This window comes from Lithobates pipiens, unplaced genomic scaffold (assembly GCF_037356315.1).
Source record: "Lithobates pipiens isolate NorthernLeopardFrog02 unplaced genomic scaffold, aLitPip1_a1.2 Scaffold_19, whole genome shotgun sequence".
In the NCBI taxonomy this organism is placed as follows: Eukaryota; Metazoa; Chordata; class Amphibia; order Anura; family Ranidae; genus Lithobates; species Lithobates pipiens.
Window position 1 is genome coordinate 187,672,669 of NW_027507764.1, and position 19,900 is coordinate 187,692,568.

General features: G+C 41.4%; 1 protein-coding gene across 1 annotated transcript in view; it reads left to right on the forward strand.

Annotated features, from left to right (window-relative positions):
* The first annotated feature begins 3,357 nt into the window (after positions 1-3,357).
* The window catches only part of TGM4 (transglutaminase 4), a 67,401-nt gene continuing 50,858 nt past the window's right edge, over positions 3,358-19,900 (forward strand). The window contains exons 1-3 of the mRNA XM_077491575.1: positions 3,358-3,438; positions 14,540-14,719; positions 17,731-17,837. Coding sequence (XP_077347701.1) covers positions 14,542-14,719; positions 17,731-17,837 — 285 coding nt within the window. The 5' untranslated portion in view covers positions 3,358-3,438; positions 14,540-14,541. The remainder of the gene's footprint in view (positions 3,439-14,539; positions 14,720-17,730; positions 17,838-19,900) is intronic.

The window sequence follows — 19,900 nt, forward strand, 5'->3', positions numbered from 1 at the left end:
ATTTACCCTCTCTATTTGCTCTGGTGACCCAAATTACCAAGAAAAAACATAAGGGAACATATCAGATTTTGGAGCTGTCGTGAGAGTAATGCCCTGTACACACGGTTGGACATTCTGACCACAAAATCCTTGGGATTTTTTCAGACGTATTTTGTCCTAAACTGGTGTTGCATACACACGGTCGGACAAAGTTGTCGGAAAATCCGAACGTTTGGAACGTGATGACGTTTGTTCGTTACGACGGGACTACGTTGAGGCTAGTAGCCAATAGCTTTGGTCTCGTAATTTGATCTGCGCATGTGTGGCACTTTGTCTGATCGGAATTCTCTACAAACGATTGGATTTTTTTGTCGGAAATTTTGAGATCCTGCTCTCAAATTTTTTCCGTCGGAATTTATGACAGAAAAAGTCCGATAGAGTCCACACACGATCGGGTTTTCCGACAATATAATCCGATCGGACCTTTTCCGATGGAATTTCCGACCGCGTGTACAGGGTATTAGAGTTGAGGGGAAATGTTCTGGTGTAAACAAGAATTCCTCTCACTTTGGCGAGATTTCTTCACACTTCTTGTAGCATCTCCAAGATAGGGCATAAAGGGAAATTCACAGGCAGCAATAAATAAATGTAAAGGGGTTTCAACCCTTCCCTACGAAAAATAACATTTTGACTACACATACATATAAAACTGAATGGCCCTCCCTGTTTCTTGTGTATCACGAAGTACAGTATCCAACGCATATAGATGTAACACTTAGGGGTAAATTTATACAAAGTCGCAAAAAAATACTGGTTATATGGAGAGCACTATATATATACTGTATATATACAGTAGTGCTCATAAGTTTACATACCCTGGCAGAATTTATAAATTCTTGGCCATTTTTCAGAGAATATGAATGATAACACAAAAACTTTTCTTTCACTCATGGTTAGTGTTTGGCTGAAGCCATTTATTATAAATCAACTGTGTTTAATCTTTTTAAATCATAATGGAAACAGAAACTACCCAAATCACCCTGTTTAAAAGTTTACATACCCTGCCTATTTTGGCCTGATAACATGCACACATCTTGACACAAAGGAGTTTGAATGGCTATTAAAGGTAACCATCCTCACCTGTGATCCGTTTGCTTGTAATTAGTGTGTGTGTATAAAAGGCCAATGCGTTTCTGGATTCCTGACAGACCCTTGCATCTTTCATCCAGTGGTCTACAGACATTTCTGGATTCTGAGTCATGGGGAAAGCAAAAGAATTGTCAAAGGATCTGTGAAAAAAGGTAGTTGAACTGTATAAAACAGGAAAGGGATAGAAAAAGATATCCAAGGAATTGAGAATGCCAATCAACAGTGTTCAAGCTCTAATCAAGAAGTGGAAAATTAGGGGTTCTTTTGAAACCAAACCACGGTCAGGTATACCAACTACAATTTCAGCCTCAACTGCCAGGAAAATTGTTTGGGATGCAAATAAAAACCCACAAATAACTTCAGGGGAAATACAGTACTCTCTGAAAACATGTGGTGTGGCTTTTTCAAGATTTACAATAAGAAGGCACTTAAAGATATATGAGCTGCATGGTCGAGTTTCCAGAAGAAAGCCATTACTATGCAAATGACACAAAGTATCCCTCTTACAATATGCCAAACAGCACAGAGACAAGCCTCAAACCTTCTGGCACAAAGTCATTTGGAGTGATGAGACATTTGGAGAGGAGTCAGCAAGGCCTATGATGAAAGGTACAGAGGTACAAAGGCACCAGAAATATGGTCAAAATTGTTGTCAAGATGAATGCAGTATGTTATCAAAAAATACTGGGGGAAAATTTGCATTTATCAGCCAGGAAGCTGCGCATGGGACGTACTTGGACATTCCAACATGACAGAATAAAGTGAAGGTTCTGGAGTGGCTATCTCAGTCTCCTGACCTCAATGTCATTGAGCCACTCTGAGAGATCTCAAACATGCAGTTCATGCAAGACAGCACAAGAATTTACAGGAACTGGAGGCTTTTTGCCAAGAGGAATGGGCAGCTTTACCATCTGAGAAGATAAAGAGCCTCATCCACAAATAACACAAAAGACTTCAAGCTGTCATTGATGTTAAAAGGGGCAATACACAGTACTATGAACTGGGGTATATAAACTTTTGTTCAGGGTAATTTGGCTAGTTTCTGTTGCTATTAAACACAGTTGATTGATAATACATGGCTTCAGCCAAACACTAACCATGAGTGAAAGAAATGTTTTTGTGTTATCATTCATATTCTCTGAAAAATGACTAAGAAATCAAAAATTCTGCCAGGGTATGTAAAATTCTGAGCACAACTGTATACATACACATATATATACTATTCTTTTTTGAGCTTCCTAACCATAACAACTAAAGGATTGCTTTGGATGAAGGTGGATTGGAGGACATCTGGATTGAGCAAAGGCGAACACTACTCCTGGCATTTAACACCCTGTTTAAGGAAAGCGCATGAAACCTAATTTACATTGGGTCAGGTGAGAGTATTGGATTGTTGGTGATGGGTTTTGCACTGTACAAGGTGGAAGATGCAGGGATTCACAGCACATAGCTGTATTGATGTACATGGCACAAGAGGAAGAGAGTAAAAATGGACACTGAATTAATAATTTAAGAACCTTTACTATTGACATGTTTAGTTAAAATGTAAACACATTTTTTGAACAACGCTGGCTTATTTTTTATATCATTGTATATAATACTGCACAGCACTTATTGATCTATGACACTGCAAGTGTGTTTATCATTCGCACAGCCAACATGAATCTTCACTGTAGTTTGTCCAATATGCTTAGTCCCTAGAATCCTCAATGTCATAAAGTAGAAAAAATGTGGTATTTTCCTAATTTAGGACATTCAGAAAAATACTGCATTATGGCCAGTAGATGGAGATGATACTGGTAAACATTCATATTAGGCAAATTATGATGAAGATTTGTGAAGACTCTGCGAATGATTGACACATTAATATATCAATGTTTATTATAAACAAAGTGGACATAGCATGGAATATATTTTTTTCATGTTAAGTGCATGCATGCTAAATAATCTGTACAAATAACACTTATAGGTATTCAATATCTCTCAGAAATCACAGTACTTTGCCTAACAATGCTTCATCTGCATTTGTTTCCAGAAGGATAGGACCATCATTATTTAGGCATTAACCAGAACACATATTATTATCCTGACAGGTTTACCTTAATATAATATATTGCTTCTTGTTCCTTTATTACACTTGATTTTCTATTTAACTCCTTGACTTTGCTAATGTTAGATAAATATTGCCTCATTGGTGAATTCAGGATGACGACAGATGCCAAGATGTAATACAAATAGGCTGGAGCATTCACACACTAGGCAGAACTCTAGGTGACTTACACAAGAAAGAAGAGCATCCAATTGCCGGCGGTAAGTGCCAACATGAATCTATTTACGATTACTTTACAGAATACACTTTACAATGGTAAATAAGCATCGGGATGTATGAGGAATTTTTAAAGGCCAAACGTGACCATGCACTTAATAAAAATGCAGAGACTGCTAGTTTTTCTTGTCTGTCATACTGAATTAATTGCAGACAATCTCAGGATTCTACCAAATTTGGCTGTACGTTATCAGCTCTCAGACTTATGTTTGTTGAGTAGGAGAGGAGAGTCAGGCTGATAAACCTTTTCCTCTGCAACAATATAGAGGATATCCACTGTAGTACTGAAATACTGACACCGTGGGTGTCAAATACCCTAGATTCACCACATTAGTTATTATTTTATTTAAACCTTTTTATCGAATATTAGTAATGCTAATGTACTGTGAGCTGTAGGTATAATCATTTTTATGAGTTTCCTAAGATTGTGATCCAGTGAATATCTGCTTGTCTTGGGCGATCAGGAAGATTTTTTTTAACTCTGCTGGAGTAAATGCTTAAGAGAGATATTTTGCCTCCTGAAACAACTGTAGAGATAGATTTTTTTTTATTTGTTGAACTATGGAACTTGAAAGCTATTTCAAGGGTTCCTCCAGGGTAAAAGGGTTGATAAAGGCTGCTATTTAGTCAAAAAGAAGTACAAGTATACTGCAAGTATCTCAAAACATGTCTCCATACTATAAGGAATAACGGTTTTAGTTTCATACATTTACAAAATTGTTTGCCATTGTACTTTTCAGGATCTCTGCTTGATATTTCTCAAGATCTGGTTACAGAGGCATTTGCTACACAGGTGCATTAAAATATCACACATGATAAAAGTACGCTACAAAATAAAATATGTTAAAGTTATTGAAATTCTTAAACTTTTTTTTAACAATTTTCCCTAAGACTTTTTTCTACACAGATTATGAACTGTATTGGCATTGTTACAACCAGTCTGTCATCACTCCTCAAAGTTTATTTTATGTTTCCAGTGGTGACTATACACACACTATTGTTTTTAGCTTAATTTACCTTACTATTTCTTGGCTGTTACTACTTAATTTCTGATAGGGGAATGATGTTTGGACAGACCCAGCCCATTAGCGGCTGTGCTTGAACACTGCCTCCATTTAGGCAGGGAGCAGGTGACTAATACTGTGTATTTTCACTTTTGAAGTCAAGTTTGAGAAAACCACACTATAGGTTTGCTTTGTGTTTATTTTCACATAGCATGCCTAAACAAAATGTAAAACATATTTCTTACTTTTTGGATGTTTCCAAGGAGAAGATTTTGTTTTATCACTTTATTATTATCATAATCATGATAGTTTACATTTTTTGGCTTTTATTTGACAAAGAGAGATCACCCAAAGACTTGTAAAAACAAAAACTTTAAGGTATAACACTTAATTAAGCAATGAAAGATACAGATAACAAATGTAATAATATTAGCAAATGTAACAAGAATACTTACCTATAGATGCCTTTTGCCAAGGAGTTCCATCCGCTTCTATTGCGGCTTGGCACAGATGACGTCATCCCGACCACGGAGTCTGGATCCCCCTGGCCCGGACTAACACCCAACTCAGCCTCTCAGTAAACTGCTGAGAGACTGAGCTGGCTGGCTCCGCCCCACCCCTCCACAGCCAAGTGCTCCAATGAGTGAGGAGGGGGCAGAGCAGAGATCTGTGACTGACAGTCTACAGATCTCTGCTCAGGGAGCTCTGAAAACCAAGTGATCAGCGGTGTTTGATCTCTCGGTTCTCAGTGTAGAAGGGGACAGATGCAGCATTGGACTGATTCTGCATCCACCTAGGTAAGTACAGATCTGCAAAAAAAAAACAATTTCTTTACTTTTCTTTTATATTATAAGCTGGCTCCCCAGTGTAAATAAATACACTCGTTAAAAAACTGAAAGCAATAGGGGGCGCTACAAAAAATATTCTCAAATGTCCTTATTAGTAACAGAATTCCAACACCAAATTTGAACTACCAACTCTCTTGTTTACCAATCCCAAAAAGACATATCCGTATACCATTTATAAGTGAATATACACATATAATTGGCAGACTCTGAGACTTCAACAGGAGGACAGCCACGCAAGGAAAGGCATCCAGAAAAACACCACATCTGCATGTGTAGGAATGTTGTCTCCTATGGCAACAGTCTTTAACAGTTCCTAACACAAAGTTTAACAGTTCCTTCACTTCCACTACAATCACTTCTTGTAGTTCTTCAGCCTACTGAGCTCCGGGGCTCTCACTAGACTAGATGATTAACTGTCACCGAATCCCTTGAGCTCATCTAATCTTCACAGTAGTATCTTCCTCAAGCGTCACCCCTGCCTCGCTGCTGGGTCCCTAGCTTGACAGTCAAGATACTTCTCAAGCTTCACCCCACTGGCCTGCTCGGTTCCCGGCTTGACACACAAGGCTGCTCTGCAAGCGTCACCTCTGCTGGCTGGGTACCTGGCTTGATACCCACTGAAGTTTCCAGATTCTTCACTGTCCCTGGTTGGTGAGAATATTGCTCCGGTACTTGTTGAAGCTACTCACTGTGGTCCCTGGTAATAAGTTGGATGGTCCCTTAGTGGTGACAGCTTCCCCTCTACCTCTGACCAAGACAGGCTCTCCAGCTGGCAGAATTCACACTTCTGATTGGACTGCAAGCCGCAATCCCAACCTTGCGCTACTCTCTTGCTTCTGGACAGGACCTCAGACAGCCTAGCAGCCAGATGTGCCCGGGATAGGCCCAAACTCCAGGGTAGCAGTCTGGGCAATACAACACACGTCCACCCAGACAGCCGTCCAGGTGGCACAGAACCCTGATCACCTGATTCCACCCAAGTATATAGGCTCTCCCAGCAGGCCAAGGGATTTAAGAAAAATCCTGCCCATTGGCTGAGATACCCCATATACCCATATACCCATGGGGACCTTGCAGTGCCCTTCTCATATCTAATGCCACTAAGTACCCGGCCACCTAGCGGCAAAAGAGAGAAGTGCAGCAATTACAGACTTAGACCTTCAACTATTATTCAATCATTTAGTAATATTAATTTTGAATGTAATATAAAATATAAAATAATGTGTGAACATATAGATATGAAATTATATAGCATTATGAACCAATAAAAAGATTTCTTTTTCTAAATATCCAACCTATTTATTTGCTCCCATGAGCCTCATATAAAGTCCCTCCATGCTTCTACATTTCATATATTGTAATGCTTATTGTGACCCTTCACGCTATCAGCTTCAAACCTTACATCCCCATGCTAGTGTGGTATGGTTCAATTATATATTGATGTAAATGTTTTACCATATGTATTGCTGTAATCATGATATATATACATTTTTTATTATCTGCCAATAAGGCTATTTAATAAAACACTTGTTCTTATTAATATCATCCTCTTCTTTTTTATATATGAATCTATATTAGCTTTGCATGTTATAATACTCATAAACCTAATTTAAAGTCCCAACCCTGTCCTCTATTTTGGGGAATCCTTGACTTCATTTTGGCTTTAACTTGTAGGATAGCAGGAGGGGGCCAAGCTCTGCTTCAGAATATATTGTAGGGTGCTGAAAAGTGTGGACTTCATGATGCCCACAGAGTACTTGGGGAAATATTACTTCCAAATAGAGGTAATGCCAAAAAACTGTATTTACTATTGGGGAGTACAATTTACTAATTTGTTAGGGGGTTAGTTTGCATAAGTGGTAAAATCAATACACAAGATTGCTATACTTTTATTGATTAGCAAACATGAAAAATATTACTTTAAAATAAGATAAGACTTAAGCCAAATATGTGAAAAATATAGATCATTTTGTTAACAGTGATAACAGAGTATTTGCATTTGCTGTACATTATAGGAAAGAAAGACATGCGGTTAACACAAGAACACTACATTTCAAAAGAGCCAAACTTAATAGGCTCCATTCTTTACTGTATGATACTAAATGCACCAAATTTTCAAAACAAGGAACACTGAAAACGAGTGGGAGTGTTTTAAGCACATATTAGCCATTGCATTACATTGGCTAACAGATATAAAAAAAAACAAAAGTTAAGCCTGGGTGGTTAAAGTGTAAGTTCACCTTTACAGAAAAATCTGTAAGGTGAACTTACACAGGACTCCCTCCTCATCTCCCCCCCCACCCCCCAGTCCCACTGACCTGTTGCGCGGCGATCTCTCGTTCTTAGCCCCAATATAGCTGCTTCAGGGGTCAGGGGCTTAGAAATCCCCCCAGCATTCACACGGCTTTTTCCCCACTGACAGGACGAGCTACGTGGGTTCTGATTGGTTGCGACACCCATGTGATGGCGCCGACCATTTAGAATGCTCTGAAACGTCCCTCCTGATGGGGCACGTTTTGGAGATTCAAATGTGGGGATTTCTAAGCCCTGGACCCCTGATGTGATTATGGGAGATCACTGCGATCCAGGTCAGCGGGACTGGGGGGGGGGGGGTAAATTCACCTTAAAGATTCTTCTGTAAAGGTGAACTTGCCCTTTAAGCTGCCCTTTAAAAAATATAAGACAAAAGGGTCACCATCAACATTCTGAGCTACAAAGAATACAATAAGAAATGCAAGAGTGCAATCAGGGCACCTAATTGCAAGAGTGCAAATTCAAGAGTGCAATCAGGGCAAGAAAATTACTAGAAACACCTCGCTGCAGAAAGTAAAAAAAAAGATTATTTATATATTTTGGGATTTTATTAACAGTAAGGCTGGGTTCACACTGCAGCGATGCGGGAACGCCGCGAATCCGCGGCGGGTTCCCGCATCGCATGCCTCCCGGCGGCAGTTCACACTGCCCTATGCGAACTGCTGGGAGTGTCAGTGAAATGTTAATGACACCCCCAAATCAGTTTGCATATCGCAGTGCGATCTGCAAACTCAGACAGGAATTGGATCGCATGGTGTGAACACCCATGCGATCCGATTCTGCTGCGGACCAAAAAAAGGGTACTGTGCGAGTTTGGGGCGGGTGCGATGCGAATTCAGCCATACTATCTGTATGGCTGAACTCGCATCGCACAGAGATCGGATGTGATTTGCACTGCAGTGCGGTGCGAATCACATCCGGTTCTCGTAGCCGCAGCAGTGTGAACCCAGCCTTAAAAGGTAAGGACAGGACCTGTAGGCCCATAAAAGATGAACAGGGGAAGTGACATTACACAATACACAAGTGCATTGAATATGTCTCTGTGGCTGAGAGAAACCCATGTTCAAAACAGAGACAGAGTTGGAAAGGATTAGAACACGTGTCAGGTTTATATCTCTTTCTGTGGCCCAGATATTAATATTCACCCCCTACTAGGGCCCCTTGTCATTTTTACCATTATCATCAAAATTGATGAAAGGAAATCCCAAATATTGAGTTGTTCCCAGGACAGTAATAGAGGGGAAATCTTTCAATGGGGACACTAATTCTGATGATCCTGGTGAGAACCAAGGGTTCCATCAGTTTCAAGGGCTTTCCTCTTACTTTCTGTTTTGGCTATGGGACAGAAAGTGAAGGGAAATCTCCCTGATGTGAAACAGATAGCAAAAAAAAATAAAAAATCTAAATTAGGTAAGTATTAGAAGGAATGGTGAGGGACTATATCCTAGAAGGTGCCATTGAATAATGTTATCATTACCATGGATTTAGGATGCACCATTCTTGTCAGACAGACCTTTTAACACTTTATGAAGAAATGAGCAGTAATTTGGATAGAAGAAGTCAAGTTAGTGTAATTGACACGTGTTTTAAGTCAAGTTAGTGTAATTGACACGTGTTTTGCTAAAGCATTCAATAAAGTTCTGACCAAATGCTTAATTTACAAATTAAGTGCATTTTTTTTCAATTAAGCAAATGGGTGTTAAAATTACGTAGGCAAAATACTTAATAGAGGAAGATCCTCTGTGGAAATCAAGGATGGAAAAAGAACAGTAAGGCCGCGTACACACGCGGGGACTGTTCGCTCAACTTTGTTCGTCAAACAGTTTCAGCGGACAGTCCGCTCAAAATTAGCATGGACGGACATGGCCACACACGACGTACGAACAGTTTGCTGAAACCGTGCGCGATGACGTGAACGGCACGTACGACGGGACTAGAAAACGACGTCCTATACACTGCAATGCAACCTTCGGCGTATAAATTCTTTCTGAGCATGCGCGGAACTTTGTTTGACGAACAAGCCCACACACGAGCGGACTGTCCGCTGAAACACTGTTCAGCGGACAAAGTTGAGCGAACAGTCCCCTCGTGTGTACGCGGCCTTAGTTCTTAAAGACCACAGAATCACATGCAATTTCAAACTGCAGCAAGCAAAGCTATCAGACTACTATCATGCATTAAAAAGTGTATTTATCCTTATGTAATACAAAACAAGAAGTAAGACAGCTGTGCACTTTTCTTGGTAATACAAATAATTTTTTTATCAAACCTAAGTTTTTTGCTTCCTTTACCTACACACAATGTTGGACAGGCTCAACAAGAGTTCCAGAAAATGCATTGCATCTCTTTCTCTATGGTCATATTTAGAACATGGTAGGCATGTTTCAGAGAATAGCACCCTCTAATTCCGCATACACACGATCGGAATTATGGTCGGAAAAAGGTCTGATGGTTTTCCAGACAGAATTCCGACGGAATTCCGCTCAAGCCGTCTTGCATACACACGATCACACCAAATTCCGACCGCCAAGAACGCGGTGGCGTACAGCACGTATGAGGGGACTAGAAAAAGGAAATTCAATACCTAGTAGCCAATAGCTTAAATCTTGCAGTTGAATCTGAGCATGCGTGAGTTTGGCATACACAGATCGGAATTTCCGAAAGTTTTTCCATCGGTAAAATTGAGAACATGTTCTCAAATTTTTGCTGGCGGGAATTTGGCTAGCTAAATTCCGATGGAGCATACACACAGTCACATTTTCCAATAAAAAGCTCTCATCTGTCTTTTGCTGGCCGAAATTCCCGATCGTGTGTACGCGGCAATACTACTTCATCATAAACCAGTGGAATATTTAGCATAAGGAAAACACTCTTGGTTATACTTTTTGGTGGAACCAAGGACCATGTTTTCAGGACTTCCATGAAGGAAAGAAAAAGAGTTGGATCACATTTATATATTAAAGGTCATGGCAGAAAATTGTTTTTGCAGCCTTTAAATCTGGAAATTTACTTCTGTGAGTAGCTTATTATTGCACAATTGTGAAGGTTTTTCATTCAATGAAAATTACAGAGGTATCTATAATGTTGTTTGAACTAACATTTCTGAAAATGATATCAGCCACATTAAGATGAGGCTGCAAGCTCCCTTTGCTCTGTTATTGGCTAATCCTGCATTCACCCCAGGCCTCATCCCTTTTGAGTTTGCATGGTGGACAAATATGTGGCTTTTGAGCATTGCCGATTTCTATGATCACAGAGGGGTTCTGTCACTGGTAACCCTTAAGTAACAACACGCTTTATCACCTGCGGAATACTATCACTATAATTACTTTACTGAAAAAGGTTTATCTACAACAACCCCAAGGGAATATCTATGTAAACACATTGACAACTGTTCAGGATCTATATCCAAGGTTCACAGCATTTTGACATCTACGGATGACAAACTTCCTTATATAAATGTGGCACTCTGGTGTTTAGGCAGGGTTGCTCCTAAATTTACCTGTCAGGTATAGGTACCTTGGCTAATTGTCAATTGATTTCACTCTAAGTCTGTAATTGCTGCGCTTCTCTCTTTTGCCTCTGGGTGGCCGGGTACCTGGTGGCACTAGATATGAGAAGGGCAATGCAAGTTTAGATTATGGGTATATGGGGTGTCGCACCCAAAGGGCCGGAGTTTTCTTTGTTACCTTGGCCTGCTAGGAGAACCTATATATATTTGCGTGGAGTCAGGTGATCGGGGTTCTGTGCCTCCTGGGCGGCTGTCTGGGTGGACGTGTGTTGTATTGCCCGGGCTGCTAGGCCAGAATTTGGGCCTATTCCAGGCACATCTGGCTGTTAGGCTGTCCGAGGGCCTATCCAGAAGCAAGAAAGCAGTGCAGGGTTAGGATTGCAGCTTGCAGTCCAAACAGAAGTGATGGTTCTGCCGGCCGGAGAACCTGTTGCGGTCAGAGGTAGTGGGGAAGCTGTTGCCACTAAGTACTGGAGCATTATTCTCACCAACCGGGGACGGGAAACTTCAGCGGTTATCAAGCCAGGGACCCAGCCAGCAGAGGTGACTCTTGCAGAGCAGCCTTGTGTGTAAAGCCAGGGACAGAGCAGGCCAGTGTGGTGAAGCTTGAGAGGTATCTTGAGCTAGGGACCCAACAGAGAGGCAGGAGTGACGTTTTAGGAAGATATTACAGTGAAGACTGGAGGAGCTCACGGGATTCAGTGTCAGTGAATAATCTAGAGAGACTGGGAGCTCAGTGGGCTGAAGAACTACAAGAATTGATTGTAGTGGAAGTGAAGGAACTGTTACGTTTTGTGTTAGGAACTTTTCAAGACTGTTGCCATAGGAGACAGCACTCCTACACCTGCAGATGGGGCATCTTGCTGGATGCCTTTCCCTGCATGGCTGTCTTCCTGCAGAAGTCTCTTGGTCTGCCAATTAACGTTTCAACTACCTAAGGGTGTCCTGGCCCTAACTCTCTCTCCCAAAGTTCTGTTAGGAGAAATAAAATCTCTTTTGTATTCAACAAGTGTCTGGCGCCCAATCAATATACCTTATACCTTATACTATACCCACTATGCCTTGCAACCCACCAGTTATTGGCTCTAAAGGTTCTCATTAGACTAGAGGAGGCCCTGGACCTTGCTACATAGAAAAATGGGAACAGAATATAGGGGGTCTTGGACCCTGCGGAGTGTAATAGACTGGCACAAGGCACTGCAAAGTCAATTATAAACACCTTCCTAATAGAGGCCAACTACAAAGTACTAATGCAATGGCACTTGGTCCCTGCCAGAATTGTCCAATGGGTGCCGGTAGCCTCCCCCTGTGTTTTATCTATTTCCTCATGGGACTAATTGACTTAATTCCCTGCAACAAGCACTCCTCAGACATCCTGTTGGGGGAGCCCCAAGACCCACCCAACGCCTAATATTTTTCATTATTACAGCAGCCAGAATAACGATCACAAGATCTTGGAAATCCCCGATGCTATCTTTTGACCCCTTAAAGAACAAATTGTCCTGGATAATGTTCTGCCATCCTGCAGGACAAGCTTCCCCCCGATTTGAAAAAACCTGGGACCCCTGGATCACCTATCTGATGGGGATGGCCTCATCAGATCTGAGGCTAGCCTCCTAGTGCCTTAGGAGAGGCTCACTGTCTCTTTTCCCCCTTTCTTCTTTCTTTATCCTTTTCTTCTTTGTTTTCTACCCTGTTTCTTTTCTTTCTACTTATTAAACCCTTTGGGTAGTTTGGAGAGCGGCATGGGGCTACTGGTCAACCACTATCGGTCCCACGTTAGCTTGAAGGCTGTGTACGTAAACACAAAGACCAGCTACCGTGATTGATTTATGGCTGAGATGACCCCTCGTCTTCGTTGGGAATGGGAGCATCTTCCAGCCATGCAGCTCCTCTTTGGAGGATGTCTCCTGTGCTCTTAAGAATTATGGTCACAGCCCCAATTAGCCTTATGCCGGCTCTTTAGCGACCACTAATGTTATTATCTACCGGTACTTTTCTACTTTGTATTGTTTGGTATCTGTACAGTTTATAACCTTAATAAAATCAATTGGAAAGATGAGGCTGCAAAATCATTAAAACTCTAATGCTTTTGTATACACACGATCGGATTTTCCCACAACAAATGTTGGATGTGAGCTTGTTGGCGGAAAGTCCTACCGCGTGTATGCTTCATCGGACATTTGTTGTCAGACTTTCTGCCAACAAATGTTGGTTAGCAGGTTCTCAAATTTTCCGCCAACAAATGTTGTCGAACTTTCCGATCATGTGTATAGAAGTCCAACGGACAAAAGTCAGTATTGTAAAACTAGCATATCACATATGTCTTGTATGCCACTACATTCGTAATTGTTGTCCAACATTTGTGTAACCATGTGTATGCAAGACAAATTGGAGCCAACATCCTTCGAACAAAAATCCATGGTTTTGTTGTCGGAAAGTCCAATTTTGTGTACAGGGCATTAGAGCTGTTCCTGGCTCACCGCTTAAAATTGGATATACAAATGGACAAACGGAGGGTTGCTTTTCTTTAACCTACCGGTTGAGTAGGTTCACTTTTTATTTGGCTCACTCCCACGCCTTTATGATTGTAATCTGTAGATTATAAAATGCACCTGCTCACTCACAGAAAACCAGATACAATAAACATCCTGCGGACAATAATGGTATTCAATCCTGCTATGGAAGTTTATATGTTATTGGTGATGACGAATGCAGACAGAGGAAGTTACACAGTATGAGCCTCAGGAAGTACATTACCAGTGCCCCTGTATGGAGCTATGTGTATCTAATCTGCAGGAAATTACACAGAACTCAGCATAAGGTGAATTCTCTTATGCCCCATACACACGGTCAGAATTTCCGATGAAAAAAGTTGGACAGATTATGTTGTCGGAAAATCTGATCGTGTGTGGGCTCTATTGGACTTTTTCCGTCAGAATTGCCGATGGAAAAAGTTTGAGAGCAGGATCTAAAATTTTCCTACAACAAAATCCGATCAGACTTTTTCCGATTGTGTGTAGAGAAATCTGACACACAAAGTGCCACACATGCTCAGAAAAAATTTGGAGACGAAAGCTATTGGCTGCTGGCCACTACGTAGTCCCGTCGTATGATGTTTACGTCACCTCGTTCCAAATGATCGGATTTTCCGTCAACTTTGTGCGACCGTGTGTATGCAACACAACTTTTGGCCAAAATCCATTGGAAAAAAGACGGATTTTGTGGTCGGAATGTCCGACCGTGTGTATGGGACATAACTCTAGCACAGTTGCAGTGTTTAACAGTAGTAGTAGCTCACTTGTTGTCTGGGACAGTAAATTAATCAGAGAATATGGACAATTGCATATAGGCTTTGGGGATCATAAACTAAGCATTTGTTTTTTTTTTCTTCTATTTTCATTTACAGAAATGGCTTTGAGAACACTTAAAGTGAACTTTATGAAGCATGAGAATGCCTGTAATCATAAAACGGCTGATTATGACAATCCCCACCTTATTCTGAGAAGAGGACAGAAGTTCACTTTGAAGGCTTCTTTCAGCAGGGCAGTGACTCCAAGGGACAACATTGTCTTGCAGTTTACTACTGGTAAGACCATAACATTATCTTTCACTTAGATCCAGACTTGCCTTTGTCAATATTGCAAGGCATGATATGAAACAGAAAACGCCTGTAACAGCTTGTGAACCCGTGTAAACGCGGTAACTTGCGTTTAGTCGCATATTGTTTATAGGCGTTTTTAATTTTTGCCTATTCGGAAAAAAAAGAATGCTTCTAGATGCAAATGTGGCTAAAAGTGGCAAAACTGACGTTTTTAAATGTCAGTTAGTATCTGTAAGTTAAATCGTTTGGAAGATGTTGTAAAACATTCCGTGTACATTAACCACTTCTGAACCGCCAATGTACGTCCCTATTTTGGAAATGGATATCGTTGTTATGGCAGCAGCTAGCTAACTTTTATCGGCGGCGGGAGAGGGCCCCCCCGCCGCGATCCGGTGCCCTCCGCCACTTACTGAAGCCGTCGGCAGAGGCGATCGCGTCTGTCCCCTGGGCTGACATGGAGACGAGTGAGGGGAAGATGGCCCCCACCCATCTCCATGACACTGCAGGGTGGAAGCGACATCAAAATGTCACTTTCGGACATTTTATTTATTTATTTTAAATGACAAAATTTTTTTTTGTTTTGCATTTTAGTTTAAATATTTAAGAGGTCCTGTCATGCTTTTTTTCTATTACAAGGGATGTTTATATTCCTTGTAATAGGAATAAAAGTGACACTTTTTTTTTAAACAGTGTAAAAATAAAAAGTAAAAGGTAAAATAAATAAGAATTTATTTTTTTAAACGCGTCCCATCCCGCAGAGCTCACGTGCAGTAGCGCCGGATATGAAAACAGTGTTCAAACCACACATGTGAGGTATTGCCTCGATCGGTAGAGTGAGAGCAGTAATTCTAGACCTCCTCTGTAACGCAAAACATGCAACCTGTAAAATTTTTCTCCATGTCGCCTATGGAGATTTTTAAGGGTAAAAGTTTGTTGCCATTCAACGAGCGGACGCAAATTTGAAGCATAACATGTTGGGTATCAATTTACTCAGCGTAACATTATCTTTCACAATATAAAAAAAATTGGGCTAACTTTACTGTTGTTCTTTTTTAATTCAAAAAAGTTTTTTTTTTTTTAAAAGTGTTCTTGTAAGACCACTGTGCAAATACGGTGTGACAGAAAGTATTGCAATGTCCGCCATTTTATTCTCTTGAATGTTATGGAAAAAAAATGTATAATGTTTGGGGGTTGCAAGTAATTTTCTAGCAAAAAAAAAATGCTTTTAACTTGTAAACACCCCATCTAAAAAAGAGGCCCGGTCTTAAAGTGGTTAAAGGGGTTGTAAACCTTTGTGTTTTTTCCTTAATGCATCCTATGCATGGATGCGCTGTCTCTCTGCAGGGTGTTCTCGGCTCTTGATTGGATAGATTGATAGCAGCACAGCCATTGGCTCCTGCTGCTGTCAATCAAATCCAATGACGTGGGGGCACCAGGGGGTGAGGCCGAGTCATACAGTCAGCGTCTATGGACTCCAAATGCTGGACTCAGAAGCGCGCCTGCAAGGTAACCCCCTCGGGAGAGTGCTTCTCCTAGGAGTTATCTGATGTGGGGAGGATCCGCAAGAGCCATCAGGAGACCCCAGAAGACCAGGTTCGGGGGCCACTCTGTGCAAAACGAGCTGCACAGTGGAGGTAAGTATGGCATGTTTGTTATTTAACCACTGCCAATTTTCAGGGCTGTCTTTGAATGACAATTGCGCGGTCATGCGGCGTTGTACCCAAATTACATTTTGATAATTTTTTTCCTCACAAATAGAGCTTTCTTTTGGTGGTATTTGATCACCTCTGCGTTTTTTATTTTTTGCGCTATAAACAAAAAAAAAAATATTTATTACTTTTTGTATATAATAAATATCCCAATTTTTTTTTCCTAAGTTTAGGCCTTTATTCTTCTACATATTTTTGGTAAACATTTTAGGTAATACATTCTGTTTACAACTGTGTAATTGCACCTAATAGCAAGGTCTACTTATTAAGTGTGCCCTCCTGCCCAAAACCTTCTTAAAACACTTTATTAATCTAAATGAAAATGCCTATGGGGGAAAAAAAAGTTTGATAGCATAATTACCTTACCTCAGGTTTGGCCAACAGTGCCTATGCAAGGCAACGTTACCCTTTTTCCAGCAAGATGCTGGAGAATGTTGGGTAGCCCAAATCTCGAAGATGTTCCTGTATTTTACTGCAACAACTTCTTGAAAGATTTATGCCACGTACACATGACCAAACTTTCCGGCAGAAAAGGTCAGACGGAATCATTCCGTCGGATATTACGATCGTGTGTGGGTCTCATGTGACTTTTCTCTTCAAAAATTCAGACAAATCTAGAAATAGAACATGTTTCAAATCTGTACAATGGAATCAATACCTATTGATTCAACCGTTCGTCTGTATGCTGGTCCAACGGAACGCAAGGGGAGCTATTGGCTACTGGCTATTGAACTTCCTTTTCTAGTCCCGTCGTACGTCATCACATTCAAAATGAATGGACTTTGGTGTGGGCAAGTCCGTTCAATCGGAAGTCCATCCTAACTCGTTGAAAGTACGTCGGACCTTTTCTGACGGAAAGTCCGGTTGTGTGTACGTGGCATAAGAGTACTCGGCATTCTCCAATATTTCATGGCAGAATGATGCACCACAGAAGCCAGGCGAAAGGGGAGTATATAATATGTAACTTTTTCCCCTTCAGATTTTTTGGGGCTAATGCAGCATTTCAGCGAGTCAGAGATGGGCACACTACAAAAGAAGACTTTGCTACTTTACCATCCAGACACTGCTGGGAGGCTTTGACAACATTGAAACAGATTTTTATTGACTCTTAAGTTAATCTTTTTTAGAGATCAGTACAGAACACCTAATACAAGGATGGTAAGATTGTTCCCTTAAAATGCTAGTGTACAATGTATATTGTATTGTATGTCTTATTTACAAAGAAATATAAAAATATAAAAATGAATGAACATCAGTTTTCTTCAAGTACTCATTTTCATCTTTTAGGCCCTCGTCCTACGAAAGCAAATGGATCACTCGTACTTGTTAATGTAACTCAAGCTGCCCTTAAAAAAGACTGGAGTGCTACAATCTGCGAGTGCAATGGTAACGAGGTAATTTCCGGAGACCTAATCAGTTCATTCATTTAGCACTTAGAACATTAAGACACCTCGGTTTTACATTACATGTTATGCGTTATCATTCTAAAACATTGTCATTCTAAATCTGGACTCCAGGTACACACCTATATCCACAGATTAAACACATATACGGGAACTGTCTATGCCCTTGTACACACGGTCGGAGAATCCGTCGGAATGTGTCCTATCGGACCGTGTTGTCGGATAATCCGACTGTGTGTGGTATGCATCGGACTGATTCCGTCGGACCCAATTTTCCAACTTGTTGTAAATATTTTCCGACAAACTCGTCCGATCGGACATACTCCGATCATATGTAGAAAATTCTGATCGGATAAAAGTGCCACGCATGCTCAGATCAAATTCCTACACCAAAGCTATTGGCTACTAGCCTGAACGTAGTCCCGTCGTAACGAAATAACGTCATCACGTTCTGAACGATCGGTTTTTGACATCTTTTCCGACCATGTGTATGCAACAGTTTCGGACACAATCCGTCGGACAAAATTCGTCGGACAAAATCTAACGGATTTGGTTGTCAGAATGTCCGACCGTGTGTACAAGGGCTATCTGTGAAAATATTTGAGATTCTGATCAGATACTCTTGACTGGTGATCTAGACATCACTGGTAGAAAGCTTTGTTACATAGTTACATAGTAAGAGAGGTCGGAAAAAGACACAAGTCCATTAAGTCCAACCTATGTGTGTGATTATATGTCAGTATTACCTTGTGTATCCCTGTATGCAGTACCGATCCTGACCTCCCTGGGGCCTTAAGCAAAATTCTGCTAAGGGGCCCTCTACCTGACCCGTGATGCCATGAGCTATGTAAACCATTTGCCATTGCCGCACAGTCACACCTGAAACTTCAGTGCTCCCAATACAATCCTCCCTCCTTTAAACAAAACAGTCAAAGAATAAGTACAACAATAAAGAACAGAATGAGGTTCAAACAAACAATATTTATTGAATAGAGTATTTTATATAATACCCACCCCTGCACTGTCCATGATCCGCTCCTGGCCTCGCCCCCACATTTCGTACAAAGTATGAGAGTCTGAGCGAAAGCGACCCCTCCAGGCCCTATTAGACACTACAAAGGAGTATAATGGAACCTGGAGCGGGGCATCTTTCTAACAGATTGCACAGTGAACACCTTCATTCACTCTGGTTCTCATGGGACCCCCCCCCCCTTTTACCGTGGCTCTCACTCCTGCACATTACACACTCCTGACCCCTGTACCCTGTAAAATGACATACTCTTGACCCCTGAACCCAGTACATATCATACACCTGACCCCTGCACCCAGTACATTACATATTCCTGACCCCTGTATATTACATAATCTTGACACCTGCACCCTGTACAATACCCACTCCTGAGCCCTACACCCTGTACATTATACACCCCTGAACCCTCTACATTACATACTTCTGCACCCTATAAATTACATACGCCTGAACCCTGTACATTATGTTATATATGCTATTATGTAAGCATCAGAGTCTGTACAGAGGCCCCCCTTACCTCAGAGTCTGCACAGAGGTCCCCCTTACATCAGAGTCCACACAGAGGTTCCCCCTTATATCAGAGTCCGCACAGAGGTCCTCCTTACAGCAGAATCCGCACAAAGGCCCTCCTTACATCAGAGTCCTCACAGAGTCCTCCCCTTACATCAGAGTCCACACAGAGCCCCCCCCCCTTAAAGTAGAGTCCACACAGAGGTCCCCCTTATACCAGAGTCTGCACAGAGCCCCTCCTTACATCAGAGTCTGCACAGAGCCCCTCCTTACATCAGAGTCTGCACAGAGCCACCCCCTTACATCAGAGTCTGCACATAGCCTCCCCTTACATCAGAGTCTGTACAGAGCCCCCCCCCCCCACATCAGAGTCTGCACAGAATTTACACTTACACTGTAAGGGGGGGCTCTGTGGACTCTAATGTAAAGGGGAATCCTGATTTAAGGGGGGATCTGATGTAAGGGGTGTTCTGGGAACCTTGATTTAAGGGGGAATTCTGTGACTCTGGTGTAA